Here is a 20,288-nt window from a genome sequence, read left to right on the forward strand (position 1 = left end):
AAGATAGCATTGTGTTATTTCAGGGGAAAAACCACCAAGCCATTGGTTGTAGGTATATAGATGATATGCGGGTCAAGATAGGAAATACAAGCTTTAGAACTTTAGAAACCCAATTGACAAAAACATCTAGTTTACAATTAATGTTGCAAAAAGTAACAATTATGCTTTTTTTGGAGCGTATTTTACATGATAAGGAGGGAGGGACTTGGACATTGAGGTCTATAGGAAACCTACTCACATAGACCAGTATCTGCATTTTAACTATTACCACAAACTGGAACACAAGTTGTTGGATTTGTTGGAGCTCTGCACCACCAGACTAAGGTGGTAACAACAAACACAAAGTCTAAAATTGAAGAACAGAAACAACTCTGGAATGCTTTGAAAGCTTGTGGCTACCCAGACTAGGGTTTTATTTAAACATTCACAAGGTCAAGCAAAATCATAGGATGGACAAGATGAGCAGAACACACAGAGTAATCTTCAAAACTCAGCAATACACTGGAATAGGAATTGTACATTCAAAACACCAAAAAGTAAAGCAATTTGGTAACTGTAGTGTAAAGAAGGGCAAAAATCTGTGCAATCTCCTAATCAATAAATGGCAATAATAAACATAACAAGGCAAATTGTACAGAACTCAACAGTTTTCCTACATTCTTTCGAGGAACAGAATCTGCACAATTTGAGCTGAGAAGACAACTGGTGTAAAATAGACCATCTAGATAATGCTGGAACAACCATTCCTAAAAAGGTTTGTGGGCCTTTGACACATAATATTTTAACATTTCTATCCCAATGATCTGACAATTCACACATACAGACATGTAAATAATAGGATTAACATCAATGCAGAACTCCTAACACCAAGGATGACCTTCCATCCTGTTCATGGACAGTCAACATCTGCCCTGTCACATTCCATGATGACTGATGTAAAGCAGACTGTCCACTAAACTGAGAGGTCCGATAACAGTGGATGCTCCCCTCCCAAATCACCTACTGTATGTAGGTGAAAAATGTACCTGAAGTGAAGTTACAGGTATACCTACCTTTACCCCATGTTCTGACTTTCTTGGCTTGGTGAATACGATGCCACCATTATTCCAGGTAGAGCCCTGTGGAATGTAAAGCATGCTAAATCTCCAAGAAGCTGATTTTTTTAGTGGACTGGAAAGTCTTCTTACAAACTTTAATTTGCTCTGTGTTCCTAAGCATTCAACCCAGAACAGCAGTGACATCATGTACAAGGGTGCAGACATTTACTCATTAGAACTGAAGAAACTTCTTCAACATCATAAGTCCAGTTGAATGTTACTAACTATTACTACAATGACCTGGATAAATGTTAACTTTCACTGTAAATGGGCCATAGGTGTGATTGTTCAACTTAGAGCTGCTTTTACTGGCATTTGTACTATTGGCACTTCTGCAGTTATGAGCAAGAGTGTCCATTTGGAGGGCCCATGCTTGCAATTGCGCTATACCAGTGTTTTTCAATTAGGTCGAGCCCTAGGGTTCCTCCAAGGCATCGGTCACCAACTGGTGGTCCGCATGAAAATGTTGGAGGTCCGTGGCTCTGTCCCCTGTATGGACACAACCCGCCCACCCATCGCAGGCTCAGACATGCATGCTAAACATCCTGAGGATACAGTGGAGCAGGGCTTTGGACACAACTTTTGTTGCGCTACTGTCCCCCCATGATGTTTAGCAAGCAGGTCTGAGCCTGCGATGAGAGAGTGGGCAGGTTCTGGCATCATGACATCACTCTGGAAGAAGTTTCCCCCCCTTTGAGTGACACACGGCTCCCCGCACATGCATGGATTCTGTGGCTTTAGTAGTCCGTGAGATCCGAAAGGTGGGCGACCACTGCTCCGGATGTTGCTAGGGGTTCCTTGAGCCATTGGAGCAATTTGTGCCTCTCAGGTTGGTTTAAGTGACACCACTGATCTATCTGACTGTCAAAAAGGATGACATTCTTCCCACTGGCCACCAGTATAAATGGCATTCTTCTTATTGACCGCCATGCTACTGTATTGTGAACTGTAGATATAGTAATTAAAGCTGACTTATTACCAAATATTTTACATTATATAAAAGATTGGCCAACCCATTTATATAATGAAAGCATTTGTTTTTTAATTTTTATAAAATGTAAAGGCTATGTGACGTATGTATCCCAGGAGGCTACAGGCATGCACAGAAAGGGCTTTCCTGAAATGTAAAAAAAGTGTTGTTCTTGCGTATTCGCAGTGAGGACATTGGCACATTTTTCTTTACATTTACATGAAGACAGGCAGTGTGAGATCGGGAGATGGTAACAGAAAGACGGGGTAAGATGGTGTTGCTTAACATGAAGTCCACATTGGGAAGAAAAAGATTGGAAAGACTGGACATTGTGTGACTGACCAAGGGATCCACAGCTTCCCACTTTTAATGGAAAGTCATTTTTTTAATGCATGTCCCGCTTTGAAAAAGGGGCACCCTGTAGACATGAAAGTTATTTCAAGGGTATGTCCATGTTTAAAAGTTCAAGTGTCCGGTATACCCAAATATTCCAAAATGGCTGTAAGGGCTATGAGCTCTTCAATACCACATCAATAAATAAAAATATTCAAAATTTATAGAGAAAACTTTTAGGAATGTGAAATAGTTTAACAAAATAATGAAAGTAATGACAAATTGGTGTACTCTAAAGATGTAGGCATCTTCTCCAGAAATAATATGACTGGTTATAAATAGGATTGTTGTCAATATGAAAGCAGTGTTATGTAGTGATCACATCAGTGTACATGTCCTGCAATGGATAATCCTCTGATGAAGGAAAAGGGTGCTGCTAGGTTCTATTAGGCATTCTTCTCCTTCACAGGTCTGTCTATGGACATCTCCAGCATTCCCTGCTCAGCCCCCTCCTACAGAGCACTAACAGCTGTCTGCACAGGGCTCACACAAGAAGAAGGGGAGTGTAAACACTGTGCACAGCACACACAGCAGGCAGACATCTTCCAGCTAGATGTAGGAGTGCTGGAGAAGACTGCACAGGGATGATGATGCTGCTGCTGCTGTTGTTGCACTTGCTATGCAGCTAATGATTAATTGCACTGCTCTGAGGCCTGTACTGCGCATGCTGCAGGTACACACTGCTCCTCCATCTTTTGCAGGGACCAGGACACAGCCTTTTAATAAATAAAGCAGCACATCTTGGCGGGTTATTTATCTCTCGTTCATCGCTGCAGCTGGGAAGGATACAGAAGCATCACGTTGCTGTTTACTGAATGAAGATCCAGTGAAACAGATGCAATATATGGGCTAGGGAACAGCTCGGCCATTCCCAGAGGACGCAGCCTCCATCATGCACATCTAAAGAAATGATGGATATTTACAGGACTGTAGCTCATATCTGAAGGGGAGCTGTGAGTAAACCTTAGGGTAAGTGTCTGCTATATTGCACTTCTATGTATTGTATGTATGTGACACATTGGTACAGTAACACCTCTCCTCATATTTGGGTTGCAGTGTCTGTTACTGGCCAAGCAATAGCTGCAAGACGCAGCAGGGGAGGGGGTGAGATAGCCTGGAGGAGATTGTCATTGACCAGAAAACTCAATAAAGTTTTACAGTGTACTGCAAGTGGTGCTGGGAGTTGTAGTCCTGTTTCAGGATACTTGGACACTCATTGGTTAAAGGTTGTCACCTGATGCTGAACCACTACAGCATAATAATAAAAATGCTCTTCTGGTTGATGTAATCCTATCTAAATGTATCAGCATATGACAATTATTTTGTATGTATGGGCAAATAAATATTACAGGATGTTGTATGTGATGACCTTACAAGCACAAGTTTGCTGGTAAATTGTCTTTGCAAATGGTTGTTAAATGTTGGCAGCAATGCTGACCATGCGTCAACATGGACCGTAACACTTTTTCTTATTATTTAATGCACATGATTTCAGTAAGTGAGGCTGATCATAATTTACAGTAGCAGAGATGCCGTAAATAATTGAGAATGATGGGAAATCAATGTGATTTACTGAAATTCAGTGAAAATTGAAAGGTCTGCCTAATGACAGAGCTCCAATACAGAGAGAGAGCCATTGTATTTTCTGTGGAAATTGCATCATGGGTAGGTTAAATGTTTGACTAGTAGTTGGTGAAAAGTAACGACAAATTAACATATATGTCTTTAGTAGAGAACTGCCAGTTATATTTTTGTATTACATAATGTGTGATTAGCAGTGTATTATGCTGATTGTTGTGTTTTCTATCTAAGTTATCCTTCTTTTTCAGGAAACAAAGCTTTACACCATTTAGGGCTTTTTTACATGGACAGTCGCACTTTCAAGTTCAAGCGCTAGGCTTCCAGGAATGGATACGGGTCAATAGGCTATGCATTACATGGGCTTTAGTGAATTCTTGAAAACCGGCATTTCTGTCATTGGTAGTCATGCACAGGAACTGCAGGAGTATAGGAAGAGGAAATAGATCATTAGTTTTTACTTCCGAACAGAAACTCCAAAAGTGTCCTATTGAAGTCTATTCAAGCGGTTGAGCAACCTACTACCCATAAGTCACTGCATGTAGAGTCTGATCATTACTCAAAAACTGCACCACTTGGTTAAAAAAAGAATTTACCGCTATTATTAGTTTCAATTATAATTAGAGTGATTGACAGTTTCTACCTCTTTTCCAGGAGGTAAAATGTGAAGAAAATGCTAATTTACCAAACAATCTGAACACTTACATTTTTTGCTTTTGTGTCTGCATTTATATAATAAATTATATACCTTTAACAAAGTTTTTACCACTTCACATACATCCATACAGTCATATGAAAAGGAACATACGTCTGCTTTCAATTCTAAGGTTTTGCATATTAGGACTTAATAAAACAAGTATGGTCCGTAGAAGGTTAAGATTAGGTAAATACAACCTCAGATAAATACCAAACCAATGGCATATTACACTGTGTCATTATTTATTCACCAAAAACTAAGTCTGCCGAAGCCATGTGTAAATAATGAAGTACACTCTTACTACTTATAGTATGGCAATAGGAGGGTAAGTAACAGCCAGATACTGCACACTAAATACATTTGATTTATTGATCATCAGCAAGTGTGACCATCTGTATAAAAGCCAGTTCGCTGGTCTGGAACATTCAGGTGTGTGTTAACACAATGCCAAGGAGAAAAGACATCAGCACTGATCTTAGAGAAGCTAATATTGCTTCCAATTTGAAGTCCATCATTCTACAGTGAGAAAGATTATTTACAAGTGGAGAAAATTCAACACAGTTGCCATTCTTCCCAGGCATAGATGTCCCAGCAAAAAAAAAACCCAAGGTCAAACTGTGCAAAGCTATGTGGGATTGCAAGAGCTACATCTCAGACTCTACAAGCCTCAGTTAGCCTTTGGAAAGGTTATCATGACAAAAGCCTCTTCTTTCTTAAAAGAACATGGCAGCATTTTTTAGGTTTTCCACATCTGACAAAACTACAAGTCGTTTGGAACAATGTCCTTTTGGCAGACAAGATGGAGGTGGAGATGTTTGATTGTATGATTAGTGTATCACACAAACACCTTTCTACCTACTTTCAAGTACAATGGTGGAGGGGTGATGATTTGGGCTTGTTTTGCAGCCACAGGGCTTGGGCACCTAGCAGTCAATGAGTCAACCACAAACTCCTCCAGATATTCTAGAGTCAAATGTGAGGCCATTGTTGTGATAGCCTAAACGTGGCTAAAATTAGATCATAAACTAGGACAATCATCCCAAGCACACCAGCAAATATACAACAGAATAGCCAAAAAAGAAAATAATCAAGGTGCTACAATAGCCCAAAATCCAGACCTCACCCTTTGGAAATGCTGTGGCAGGAGAGCTGTAGAAATGCCCACATATCTCAATGAACTGAAAAGTAAAGAGGTACTGCTGTAAAGAGGAATGGGCAAAAATTCCTTCACAACAATGAAGGAGACTAGTAAAGTCATACAGTAAACGATTACCATGCATTGAAATCTGTAGTGTGTTGTTTTACTTCTAAGGTTAAATATATGTCATTTTAGAAACTGCTAAGGAACAGATGATTTTTTTAATATATGTAAAACCTTGAGCCTGAAAGAGTTGTACTTATTTCACACGGCTGTACATCAGCCTTTTTTCACCAGGGTACTATGGGTGCCTTCAATGCTTGTTAAGAGTTCCTTGAGCTTTGCCTGGCTGACCTCTCATCTTATGGGGTTCTAGGTTCAGTGCCATTTGGGAGAACCATAGCCAGTAGATTTTTTAGTTGTCCAAAAGGGTGACATTTTGACTAACACTTTAATGGGCATCCTTTCCTCATTTTCACCGTAATGAGGGCATTCTTCAAACTAACTTTCCATTAATAATTTTATTGTATTCCTGAGACCTAAAACTTATTTAAAGGGTTCCTCTGGAGTACAAAGGTTAAGAAAGGCTGGTATATATCATAAATATGGATGTACTTCCTAGCTTATTTTCTCTTTATGGATTCCGCCAAGGAAACGTGCTGCAGCTTTCAGCAACCAGATTTAGAAATGATCTAAAAGATTAAACTGAAAACGGTAATTACCTGTATGTCATACTATTAGTATCCACTACTAGTATAGCTCCCATTGCAACAGGTAACTGGCAGCACGGTGGGTAGCACTCTTGCCTTTGCAGTGCTTGGTCCCAAGTTCGAATCTCGGACATGAAACTATCTGCATGGAGTTTGCAGGTTCTCCCCATGTCCGCATGGGTTTCCTCTGGGTACTCCGGTTTTTTCCCACATCCCAAAAACATGCAGTGAGGTTAATTGGCTTTCCCCCCAAAAAATTGACCCCAGACTGTATAAATGACATATGAATATGGTAGGGACAATAGATTGTAAGCCACTTTGAGGGACAGTTAGTGACATGACTATTGACTTTGTACAGCGCTGCGTAATAGGATGGTGCTATATAAATACTGTGTAATAATAATATTATTAACAAGTAGTTTCAATCTTAGCATCTGAAAAAACCCCCACTTACATTAAAATATTATCACTATGAGTGTTTACTTCAGCTCCTTTTAGCTGGGCATACCACCTGGCACTTTTCAGTAAAAGTGTCTGATTTTGAGTGGTTACTGAAAAGTTGGGCCACAGTACAGGGACCAACACCGACCTACAACTTCTCTTCACCCAGCTTAAAAAAACTCTTGGGAAAATACCATTTGTCCATGTAGTTAGCAGTCCCAGGTAGGAAATGTATGTAATCATTTCAATTTTAGCACAAGTGGACTTTTGATGTGTGCTCCCCAATTTTCTTGTATGCTTACTCTGCCCCCTAACCTGGGGTTCTCAATAATACAACCAATATAACCCAATTACTAAAATCTCATAAATGTGTTAGCACCTTAATTTATTTTCAAATTGTGGAAGCAGTATTTAGGGAATAAAGCCCATAACAATTGTTCATGCTACATAGTAAGTGCCATTCAGTTAGGATTTGGATATAGTTTACTTATAAGCTCTGTATGAACTAATGTACAAAAGAAATGCATCACACTATTTGTATCGAATAAACCAGTTTAAATGTATATTAGTGAAGTGATATGAAGTGATGTGTCGCAATATCTCGCCCACATACCTTCCTGTTGTTTCTTTTTCATTTTTGCCCTCTATTGCCCTTCTCTTCCCCTGATATTAATCAGAAAAGGAAAAAGGATATGGCTGATTAATCAGTCTTCAAACCCCATTACAATCAATAAGGCTGTGGAGGCTGAGGAAATTTCTAAAATGGGCGAGCCTGTGATAAGGGCTTTGTGAGGGATGGGGTAAGACTATAGTGATACATGTAGCACACTGGACAGAGACAGATGTGATGGTTAAATAAATGCTCACAGGACATACCACAGCCAAATATAAATCCTGTGATGCAAAATATTTTTTTTGTATGTGAGTCCATCAGTAAATAGGTTTAAATTCTTGTTTCCCAACGCATTTCACCTGTATAGGCTTCTTCAGGAGAGTTTGTAAAATGAGAACTCACATCAGTACTTTGGAGTGACTAACTATCGAGGTTGACCACAGAAATCCAGTTCAAAGGATGTCCAAGGAATACATTGGTATCAATGTAGAGTTTCAAACACGCGCAGGGTTCCCAGCCCTGATTTGAAGAGAGCCATCCCCCAAGTTGAATCTTGCCGTAAGGGTTAGGTACCCTTGCTGTATTTGGTGCTTGTTTTTGTCAATACCATCAGGTGTTATAAATACTCACTCCAAAGTATTGCCGTGTGGGTTTTCGTACAGGAGGTCTCATTTTGAAAACTGCCCTGAAGAAGCCTATGTAGGCAAAACGCATCGGGGCATGAGACTTTCAGCTGGTTTACTGATTCAAAAAAACATTTTAGCACCTGTGGGGTTTCAGTCCTCTGCCTGATTTTGTCTTTGGACCTGTCTTTGGCTTAGTTTTTGTAAAATAGTTTAAGAAAATAAATGGATACAACTGTTGGGTTACTACTGGTAGTTCTTTCTCATTTCTGGAAAACAATAGGCAATAATGTAGGGAGACAGGAAGATTTTGAAAGGCCAGAAAGATGTGGAAATTGCAACCCTCCCATACAAGCAATATTTGTGAACACGTGATATTGTTGTCACACACACACGCTGACCACTCTTGGCCATAAATTGCTGTAACTGCCCCAAAGTTGCCAAAAGGCTTCTTGGTAGCCTCTTTGGTTAGTTTCCTCCTTGTCCCCCAGTCTAGTTTAGAGGGACAGGCTGATCTGGGGAGAATCCTTTTAGTTCCAAACATACTTCAGTTCCTATTTATAGACCTTACAGTGCACTGTGTGTATATCTTTCACTTGGATATTATAAGCTGCATTGAGTAAATAAAGCTACAACAATGATTTCTGTGTGTGTGCCTTCATTTCATATTGCAAAGCAACACAGTATGATTCTTACATACTGTCTCTTTTCTAAATTTCAAAAAACTTTCTGGCTCTCAACTTTCACCACTATATTTCTTAATATGGTTGTTCTTCATGTATCATGTATCTTCATTGCTATAGAAATTTGTTTTAAAGAAGTTCAAATTTAGTTGAGCTTTAAGGGTCTACTTAAATCGAAAATGTAATGGGCATTATAAGAATGCTAGGTTCATCTGTAAAATGATACTTGTAAGTAAGATGTGCTATAATGAATTAAGGTTATTACTATGTAAAGAAATCATAGATAATTAAGCAGTGGGGCGTCCTCTGTGGTTGGTTGCTTATAAGCTGTCATGGGGTGAAGCAAGCTGTTATCACAATATATATTGGTGCGTAGCCAACACTGGGAACAAATCTTTAATGTGGAGTTTAAGGAAAAAAAGGTTATCAAATCAAGCTGACAAGTTTTGTGGCTGGAAGTTTTTTTTATATTCAGGTTTTTATCTATTTTACTGAAGTATCTTCATTGTCCTTTTCTCTAAAACCCAGCTCAGGCCCAGACTTGTGTATATATACTGGCATATTTAAAAAAATTAATTCTAATGATATTGGAATCACTGCAGGCCATTCACACCATAGGGTTGCTGCTTTGGTGACCGACCTCCTGTTCTTCCTTTCTCAACCTTCAATTTCATTACCTAACTTGGTGTCAGAGCTTGGAAGATTTTATTTTAGCAACTATAACATTTTTTCACCTGCTCGATTAACTGGTACAGACATTCTCAGTATAAGCAGTTTATTGCTCTAGATCAATCCTTACCTGTGACCCATTTGCCATGGGCCCCCGAAAGATTGATCATTGGGACCTGGCTGGACATCCAACCATAGGTCCCACCCTGTTTGTACCTTGAGTTATTAGCATATTCAGTTGACTCATTTCCTTTCCACACTTCCACCTCACTGTATTTGAATATTTGTGTTTTGATGCAGGACCAGTTAGGGGAACCCTGTTTGGGAGCACTTTATTTGACATTGGGATTGTGAATTGGGCATGGTGTTCTTCCCAACCCAAGTGTAACATTTCATCTCATTCACTCATAAAGCTTTCATTGCCAGTCCTTGGACATTCCATTCCCTGAGTCGATTGAAACGCAGCCTTACAGAATTGCCACTGTGGTGAAACAGTGTGTGAGAGGAAGTGCTGTGACTTGAGTGTTATCCTGTCTGTTGAAGTTTATTATTTTGCTGTCATAGTGTTTTTTTCACAGACTTCTGCTGAACTTACTCTCAGAGGCGTCACAAATCAATGATTGCATAAGCACAGACACAATATAAAGAAGCTCCAATTTGTGAATATTGAGCTGTCAACAGTGACAGAAGAGAACAAATTGTAGTAAAAAAGTGTTCCATAGACTATTGCAGTTCAACGTCAACACAGTGAAGGGGGTTGTTCTGATTTCAGTAAATAGGAGAGATAAAGGGTTGTTGAAAGATGAGCACCTCTGTGGAACTGTGGGGGCAGTAGAGAGATGCCTTTCCTGCAGTGACACATCCCCTGCCTCTGATTGGGCACTGGGCCACCTAATGGGGCTTTTGCAACCCCATGACAGGACGGAGGCCAAAAGGAACAATTAAACTGTGCAGAGTCAAAATAATTTAAAAATACCAAGTGAAACTACATAGGGGGAGGGAAGTTTGAGGGTACTTTTAAGGTGCTGACTAAAGTTCAGCCTTTAGGTTACCCAGTGTAACTGGATATACTTGAAAATACAACTATACTTTAAAGCCAACTTTTTGGTTGCTCCCAGTCTTCTGTAGTAAGACTCCCATAAATTACTTACCCTATTCTTCTTACCCCTGACATCCTTTGTGCTATTACCAAGTAGGTAGGCTCTGAGCATCCTCATGTTAAGTATACAACTGCTAGTCCAACCTCTTCAGCTTTGCTGAACCAGTTGTCAAGGATGGAGAAAGCTGTCAGTAACAAGAAATAAGTTTAGTATTTTTCCTTGTTACAGCCCCCTAAACTTAACGTGCTTGTTTCAGCCTCCCTATAGAAAAAGCTACCAAATGGCTATTTTTATTGTTTGAACAAAGTTCAGCTCCATGTTTTCCCAAAATGTAAATATTCTGTTAATGGGTCACTTGAAAAAACGTTCTTAGCTAAACATCCAGTGAAAGCGCATGTACATTCTTTCTGTGTGAATTAAACAGCATTTCCATCGTTTTAGGGACATACTGACTTAGCCTTCTCTACATAGACTAAGTAGGGGCGGGTATTTATCATTTGTGACTTTTACTGCTCTCCGACACCCATTTTTAAAGTAAAGTAAGGCTGGAGTTTTGCTTTAAGTATAGCTTCAAGTCGGTTGATATACCTGTACTGAGGTATCCTATAAAGCACAACAGCTGTTTAACAGTAATAAAGCTACATAAAATACACTGCAGTAATACTCAGTGCTGCAACTTGCTTTTTGCACCTATTCATTTATTTATGTACTTTTTTACTAGGTCCCAGGTTCGAATCTCGGCCAGGACACTATGCCCCTGATTCATCAAGCAGAATCGGATTATCGGTCGCGCATTCGTATTAGCGATCCGGAATCGTACGGAGTCCGGACCGCGGTAATCCGCGATCGCTGGCCGCGCGTACGTTCGCGCTTCCAGCGATCGCGGATTTCAATGATGAATCAGGGGCTATATGTATGGAGTTTGAATGTTCTTCCCGTGTTTGCATGGGTTTCCTCTGGGTACTCCTGTTACTTATACTTTTGTAATGACATATGATTACGGAAGGGATATAAGATTGTGGGCCCCTTTGATTGACAATGAGTGACATGACTATGGACTTTCCGAAGCACTGCATAGTATGTCAGCAATATTGAGAAATATATATATATATATATATATACATACAGTGAGGGAAAGAAGTATTTGATCCCCTCCTGATTTTGTACTTTTGCCCTCTGACAAAGAACTGACCAGTCTATAATTGTAATGGTAGGTTTACTTTAGGTGTGAGAGACAGAATAACAACAACAGAACCCTCAAAAACCCAGTGCTCAAAAGTCAGAGCTTAATGTGCACTGTAATGAGTGAAATAAGTATTTGATCCCCTATCAACCAGTCTGGAGACTGCCTAGGCCACTCCAGGACCTTCATGTGCTTCTTCTTGAGCCACTCCTTTGCTGCCCTGGTAGTGTGTTTTGGGTCATTGTCATGCTGGAATACCCATCCACGACCCATTTTCAATACCCTGGCTGAGGGAAGGAGGTGCTCACCCAAGATTTGACGGTACATGCCCCCGTCCATTGTCCCTTCGATGTGGTGAAGTTGTCCTGTCCCCTTAGCAGAAAAACACCCTCAAAACATAATGTGTCCACCTCCATGTTTGACGGTGGGGATGGTGTTCCTGGGGTCATAGGCAGCATTCCTCCTCCTCCAAACACAGCGAGTTGAGTTGATGCCAAAGAGCTCAATTTTGGTCTCATCTGACCACAAAACTTTCACCCAGTTCTCCTCTGGATCATTCATTTGTTCATTGGCAAACTGCAGATGGGCCTGTACATGTGCTGTCTTGAGCAGGGGGACCTTGCGGGATTTGCAAGATTTCAGGCCTTCACAGCACAGTGTGCTACCAATTGTTTTCTTGGTGACTATGGTCCCAGCTGCCCTGAGATCATTGACAAGTTCTAAGCAGAGTGTGCATGGACTGAATGCATTGTGTTTTCTATTCAGTTATTGGAGAACATTTCCTTGTAAAGGAGAGCAAAAAGGAAAATGTATTTATCTCCCTGCTGTTCTTTTTATATATTTTTTTAAGTTGACATACTCATTTCCAAACAACAGCTAGGCAAACATTTGAAGAAGGAATGAAATGGCAATATTAAAATAGTTCATAATATTTCAAGATCTTTGCTTGTAGTTGCTACTTTTTCCTGCTTTTGTATTTGTGTGTGATATCGGTATATTTATTACTATTACCAATGCCGGAGCTGGAAGTTTTCACCATTTTTAGAAGGATTTATAGCACCCACTGTTGCGCTGGACATATACAGAGCAAAGAAAATCAGGAATGCTTGGGATGCATAACTTATAGTCTCTACAGACAAATAAATTTGATTCATTAGCTCCTCATAAGCTGTATGTTGTAAAATTGGCAAACAAAGCAAGTTGCTTTCCTTTACCGTCTGATAAGACCTTATTTTAGTACTAGAACACAGTGAGAAAAACTAGTGGAAATAAGGCTTCTGTATTACTTGTTGCACAATTTTATGTGATATTTCATTAGAGAGGCACAAAGACATATAAAACAGGCAGTCTGAAGTGTACAACATCTGGAATCTTTTTCCAGGTCTTTGTTGGAATTTCTGGTCCACCTGTGTTTGGCTGCACTATTACTACTTTTTTCATCTAAATAAAGCCAATAAGGGATATACAATACTTTTATTTCTCACCCAAATCAGGTAACAGTCATGTCAAGAATCTAGATCTAGGGGAAAACATTGAGATGCCAGATTTCTAACATACTGTTTATCAGTTCCAGTTTTCATGGATACTAATTGCATACATTTGTTATTTTATATTATGTAACTATACCTATACTAAAACTATAACGTTATCTGCATACAGAACATATTTGTTTATACATTACACCTTCTTACGTGCAATATTATTCATCCAACATGTTTCTTGGAGCAAACCCCACTTATTCATAGATATTCAGTAAGCAAGAAGCCTTCGGTAGGCAGAATTGTGTAATGATTAAAGAAAAAAACATATTTTGTGTAATGATAAAAGATTAATACATAATACATTTTATTCTACATTTGCAAATTGCATGTACAAGTCTACAAAAGTAATGTATTGTAAGTTTGGGAGTTCGATTGACAATTTAGGATTGGTAAAAGAAATTTTTTTAAATAACAAAGTACAGCCATGCTCTTTTATTGGTGCAAAACCAAAAATGTTTTATGCTAAACCCATGCCCAGGACAACCATAACTTCTTTTAGTGCTTGTATATAAAAACTCTATATTAAAAAAAAGGTGGTCTAATGCTGCATGATGCAGCTAAGAAGGTGAAATGCTGGTGAGAAGAAAATCAAAAGCCCCAGGAACACCAAAGTGGAATTCCAAACTGATCTCAAGAATTATATAAAGTATTTCCACTCACTCAAAAATAACTCTTCTAAACACTCTACTGTCCAATTTACACTACTGAAATCAGCATTCATGTCACACATAATTACAAGAGTACTTGTGACCTGTACACCATTGTGACATTTTATGCTGCTAGACACTAATCAACTAACTTTGTTTTGTAGGTCAGTTGTGGTGAAATTAATGCATCGAGATGAAGTTCGTTTTGGGGATCTTGGCATTCCTCCTGTTTTCTCTTTGGCTGGATGAAGTGCATTCTAAAGAGAAGTCATCAAAAAAAGGAAAGGGGAAGAAGAAGCAATATCTCTGCCCATCGTACGTCACTGTTCATTCTTTTCTATTTCTCTGTATTATACTTACTCAAAATATGTTTCTTCGGGGGAAGGGTTAACATTACTCATTTGGTTATTTTTATTTGAATAAGGTTTTTTTGTGGTTTACAAACGAAAGTATATTCAGTTCTGAACATGTAGTCTGAGTGCACAGTTTAAACAGCTGCTGTCACTAAATCGCAGTGCTTGGCTGTTAATTCCCTTCTGTACAGAACAGTCCAGATTCCTTGAATGTAGGGGTGCTCTGATATTTTACCATTTCTTGTGGCTCTGGCCTGTCTCCTATTTCATTGATAACTATTTTAAGGCTGCAAATTAGTGATGGGTCCATATATATATTGAAGCATTCTTGACCAGACTAGAGCTACTGTAGGTACTTGATACTGAGGTGATCTACAAACCGATGTATCTGGTGTGCTGGTACCTGGAGGTAAATACTATTATTATGAGCAGCAGTTTAACCTTTAGCAAATTAAAAATGAACACCAGGCACAGAAAATATATAAATATATTCCTCAATAGCCACATTGTGTAAAAATTCTCTCTTTATGCACCAAATGCCAAACCTTAATATTATATTGTAAAAGTAGTAACAAAAAAGACAAGGGGACCAATAACCAGACTGAGGCCCTAATAGGAAAAGTGTTTTTTCTGGGTTGTTACCAAATTTACATACAAGTATACAAAGAACATGAACAGATTTATTCAACATAATTGCTGTACATTTTCAAAATATCTGTAGCAAAGTACAAGAGTACAATTACATCAATCATTCTATTTAGGAAACATGTCTGGAATCCTTCAGAATGTTCTAGTTTCCAAACTTGTTTCGTCAGGGAATATAGGTGAAATTTTGAATTTCCAACTGCTCATATAGTGTACCAAAAGGAAGTTAATCCTAAGAGTATTAGTATAGATATCCTTTTACAGAATGGTGAACATCAGAACTCAGGATTATTTTCAAGGCAATAGAACATCCTTGAATTTGCCAGAACCGTAAGGTGGTGGACCACCTTTTACTACTTTATAAAAGTAGTAATAATATCATCACCGTTATGCACATGCCCATTCAGAGAGCAAAGCTGTAGGAGGAGCCCAGCAGGTCATCCCATTCCAGGCTTGATAAAAGACCCAGTCACCCTTTCCAAGTAGGGACGGAATGACAGGTTTTTATTACAGAAATCTCCTGCAGAAAAGCAATGTTTTACACACATCCTGAAGAAGTACAATATGAGTCTTATACTACCAGAGACCCCAATGAAAAAAGAACGCTAAATTATTGTAATGCTAGGCAAACACCTTCGGCTCCCATTGATTCCCACGAGGAAATGTTTGAGGGAATGTCAGATTCCCTATTTTATTGATAAAGCCTTTTGTGATTTTTTTGATACTTTATCCATCCATTTAATTTTATTCTAGTTTAAATTGATCCTTGCAATGGTCTAATTTTGGATGTCCCGGCCACTTGTTTTTTATTCATTCAGTATTACTCTTGTATGCCCTTTTATATCTAATTGAAATACATATAATAAAACAGTTAATCCACAAAAAAAAAGGATAGTAAGGTATAGTCTCGTAGAGTACACTGAATGTACATGCCATTATCGTTTTTTCCAATGTGTTGTATGTAAGCATAAATTTTAAAATGTTTATTACATTGGTTTTGTTTCTTAAAACACGGCTAGCTTTTGGCTGCAGTTCATTTTAAGGTTCTAGAAGATGTTTATTCATGCAGAAAGATAAGAGACAATCTAGGTGGTGATAAATAATTAATGAGAAGAAATCCAGATTTATGAGCAATAAAAACTTTCAATGGTTAAATATTTATTGGGAAAAATAAAAAAACTTCTGTAATATTTATGTTTATAAATTGAAAACTTTGATATAATTTAAAGAATAACATAGTTAACGTTGAACAAACCCTCTAATTTATCTTTTCAATATATCAAACATCTTGTTTTCAGTACCAACTTATTAAAAACTCTTTTTTACCAAAGTAGTTATGGGTCTATGATGTGCATGATGAATGTAAATATCTATATATATAAACACACATTGTTTAGTTAGTCCAAACTAATTTCATAATTTTTTAGGCCATGCAGGGCTTTAATATTAATATTGCAGCTAAATGAAATGCATTTAAAATTTGTATTTGCTTTTATTTTTAACAAAAATCCCATACACCCTATACATACACACTAGAACAACAAAAACATTAAAGGGCTAATGAGCTAAGGATTTATGAATTAGAGAGGTGATTGGGGGGTTTAACAATGATAATGTTTAAAAAAGGAAATTTCCTGAAGGTCCGGAATCCCCAATCAGATGGTCAAGGCATCTGAGTTAAAATGGTGGAATGAGATCTGTAGATTCCAGAAATATTCTATTTTACTTAAGATATCTTTTTGAATGTTTTTTTTTTTAATGTTGACTTGTATCTTAAGTTTTGTATTGAAAAGAGGATGTAGAGGTTTTCCAGAATAGATTGATCACCTGCTCAGCAGTAGCTTCCACTAGGAGTTAGGTGCATCAATAGAGTTTCTTACTAATGAATTGCCTACTGGGATGCGGTATATGTGCATGGGTGTGCCATTCAGAATAAATGTCATCACAATGCAACACAATTCTACATGCAAATCTTTTTCTTAACCACCCAACCGTTAAGCCCGACCTTGGTTCGGGCTAAAAAAAGTTACAATTATCGATAAGCCCGAACTTTTCCTCCTGTATTAAAATCATCACTTACCTGGTCCCGCTGTTATCATCCAGCGTAGTGTTCGTGTTCCAGCGTCGTCCTCCAGCGTCGATCTCCCTCTCCAGCGTCGGGTGCCTTCTCCGAGAACCAGCGGGACCACGTTAGAAGCCACGTCAGGGACACATACACGCTTCTTCGCCGGCCGGCTTCTTCTTCTCCGCCTGTACAAGGCTTCTTACCTGGTCCCGCTGTGATCATCCAGCCTCGTGTTCCCCCTCCAGCGTCGTGTGCCTTCTCGGAGAGGAAGCCGGCCTGCGGAGAAGAAGCCGGCAGGCTTCTTCTCCGTCCGTAGCGTGTACGTGCCCCTCGGCGATGACGTCGGCGCGTGTGCGGGAAATTCAAATTCAAACTCATTCAAACACATTTTGTATTGGATTGAATACAAACTTCTGTATCCAATCCAATACAAAATAATTCAAAATAAATACAAAGTATGTAATTGGTAAAATCAACATTGAAACTCTCATTTTGTAGGATACAAACTCGTGTATCCAATCCAATACAAAATAATAGAAAATATATTTATGTGGTTTTGTCTATAGGTATGTGACGGACACTAGGGAGGTGTTTTAGAAAAATATATTACTATACAGTATACCGAATTATCGCATTTTCAGTATTTTTCATTTATTTATGTATTCTTGTTTAAGCTGATTTTTGTGTCTTTTATTTAATTTTATTAAAAGTAATTTTTTTTTTTTTACATGATTGTGTGTTTCAAACATTTTTTATATTCATGATATCTACTAGAACCCTGTTCGGACATATTTCTGTAAGTTACAGGTCTACAATTTAAAAAAAAAAAATTTCATGAAAAACAGTGTAACGCTTTTGGAACAGAAATCTAGACATCAGTGTAACGCCCAGGTGGTTAAAATATATCATTTTCCAAAACTAAAACAAAGTTTTGGCTTAAGTGTGAAAAGTTAGAATCTTTGTCATATGTCTTTTGCTCTGCCCCCGTTAGGTTATTAACTCCCTAATATTAAGCCTCTGACAGATGCCCTATTAAAATATGCACCACTTTTGTCCTGTATCCAACTGTTACATTTTGGGTTCCCCATCATTTTCTTTCCTAGTGATAATGGTCACCTTTACAAATAGTAAGGGAAAAGCTCCTCAACATGGACACAACAAGCAAGCAAAATTCTTTTCAAATAAGAACAGAAATTGGCTGAAGTTGGGCTTCAAAAAGGCTTTTGTAGCAACTATATATAACTTAAGGGGAAGTTACACTTTATGTTGCGAAGAACATTATTTAATCCAAAGATCAATGGACGAAAAGAAAATCAGCTGTATTTATTTACTGCAAACTAATTTTTGATGTGACAGAATCAAACTAAGCTATTTTGACATGGCACGAGTCTCATCAAATAAATCACTACTAGAGGGTGACAGAGAAGCATTTAATTACCGCTTGGTAATACTTTAATAGGCCGATGGTAAAATCTTCCATACACTTTTCTCCAGGTGTGTTCTGGTAAGCTTACTTGGGGTTTTTCAGAATTATTTGCTAACTGGAAATATGGAACATTATTATTTCAGATTTTTTTTTAATTTTAAAATGTGCTTTACAAAAAATTGATGTAGTAAACTACCAAATCACAACCATTTTAAATTGAACAAATTAAACTAAAAACATATTAATCTAAATAAGCAAGACAAAAGCAATAGGTGCATAATATAGTGTTAAGATATATGCATAAAAGTGTTTGCTGTACAGTATATGCTAATTTGAAGCATATATAGTTCTTCATATGGACAGAGGGAAATTTAAAGCCCAGTCCATCCTTTGACATGGCTTGTCATGTGTAAAAATAAATCCAATGGTGTCCCTCTGAAAAATATTCTTTATTGACACCCAGGTTCAACTAACACATTTACTGTGAGCCCAAGCTGTCATGTACACACCTTCCAAAAGGGGGTCATACAAAAGATGGGATTGGGCTTTAACAAACACTATTATTAATTATTATTTATATTAATAAACAGTGTATCCTAGTCAGCCAATCCTAGCCAGTGTCCACTAGTACCACCGTTTAAAATAAAATTATTATGGCAGCTGCAACTACTTTTTCATTTTTATTTTAGAGCTGCCAGTTATCATTTTTAATGCTTAAAGCCAAACTATAATTGGCCGCGAGGAGGTCTATGTAAACATACTTAAGTAACACTAATATGGTGTTCATGCATTTTTTAGACTTGGCTTAGATTAGTTTCAGGTTCAAAAATGAGATTTAGATTGTTTTGTAATGCTTCTGAGATGCTTTGACTCGCATTTGAATTGCTGTAATTTGCCTCTTTGTTTTAATCAGAGCTGCATCAAGCTGTTTCGGGTTTCGTTTGCATTCACATTAACTTCTTATGCAGAATAAATGCATGTCAGATGCACACAAAGAAGCCCATATACATGAGCTCATATTTGACCTTTACCAGGTTTTCAGGTCTTCTTCAAAGCATGTGAATCTGTCATGTGGAAAACATATTCAGAAGTTACAAAGAGCCACTGAATTATACCTGTACATATTTTTTAAATGCCCCTACATCTCTGTTAGATAAGAAATGAGTACACATAACTTCTCCCACTCTTGAATCCCTATGTAGTGTAATACAGATATCCATCATAACCAATGGAAGGGAAGAGTGTCTGAACAACTTGTGAGGTGGAAGTCATTATTTGGATATTGGGCACATTGATTTCCAGGGCTTCTCCTTCTCTCAAGAAGTTAAAAGTTTACCTGCAAGCAGTTTTTGTGTAAATAATTAACTGCAACCTGGCAGGGTTAAGCTACATACACACGTCCAATGCTTCTCGTCCGATAATCGGCTCAGGGCCGATATTGGACAAGAATCTGGCGCGTGTACAGTGCCATCATCCATTGTCCGAAGGTCCGTCCTTGCGGATCCACGGGCGACGAACGATCGTAGAGGAAGTGAAGGGGGACAGCGTGCAGCGGGGTGCCGCTCTGTCGTTCTCCCTCTCCCCTCTCCATGAAGCAGAACGGTGCTATATGTTCAGCACTCGATCATGAATCGTGCAGAAAAGAAGGCATTATATTTAGTTCTTGTTAGGAAGAAAATCATTTTGTACTTGGTATGTTCCTCCTTGGCTCATGGG

The 20,288-nt window shown here is 38.3% G+C and overlaps 1 protein-coding gene across 1 annotated transcript in view; it reads left to right on the top strand.

Moving 5' to 3' along the window:
* The first annotated feature begins 2,922 nt into the window (after positions 1–2,922).
* GLRB (glycine receptor beta) overlaps positions 2,923–20,288 on the top strand; it is a 58,295-nt gene continuing 40,929 nt past the window's right edge. Inside the window, exons 1-2 of the mRNA XM_072405968.1 lie at positions 2,923–3,429; positions 14,248–14,398. Coding sequence (XP_072262069.1) covers positions 14,277–14,398 — 122 coding nt within the window. The 5' untranslated portion in view covers positions 2,923–3,429; positions 14,248–14,276. The remainder of the gene's footprint in view (positions 3,430–14,247; positions 14,399–20,288) is intronic.

Source organism: Pyxicephalus adspersus, chromosome 3, assembly GCF_032062135.1.
Source record: "Pyxicephalus adspersus chromosome 3, UCB_Pads_2.0, whole genome shotgun sequence".
Classification (NCBI taxonomy): Eukaryota; Metazoa; Chordata; class Amphibia; order Anura; family Pyxicephalidae; genus Pyxicephalus; species Pyxicephalus adspersus.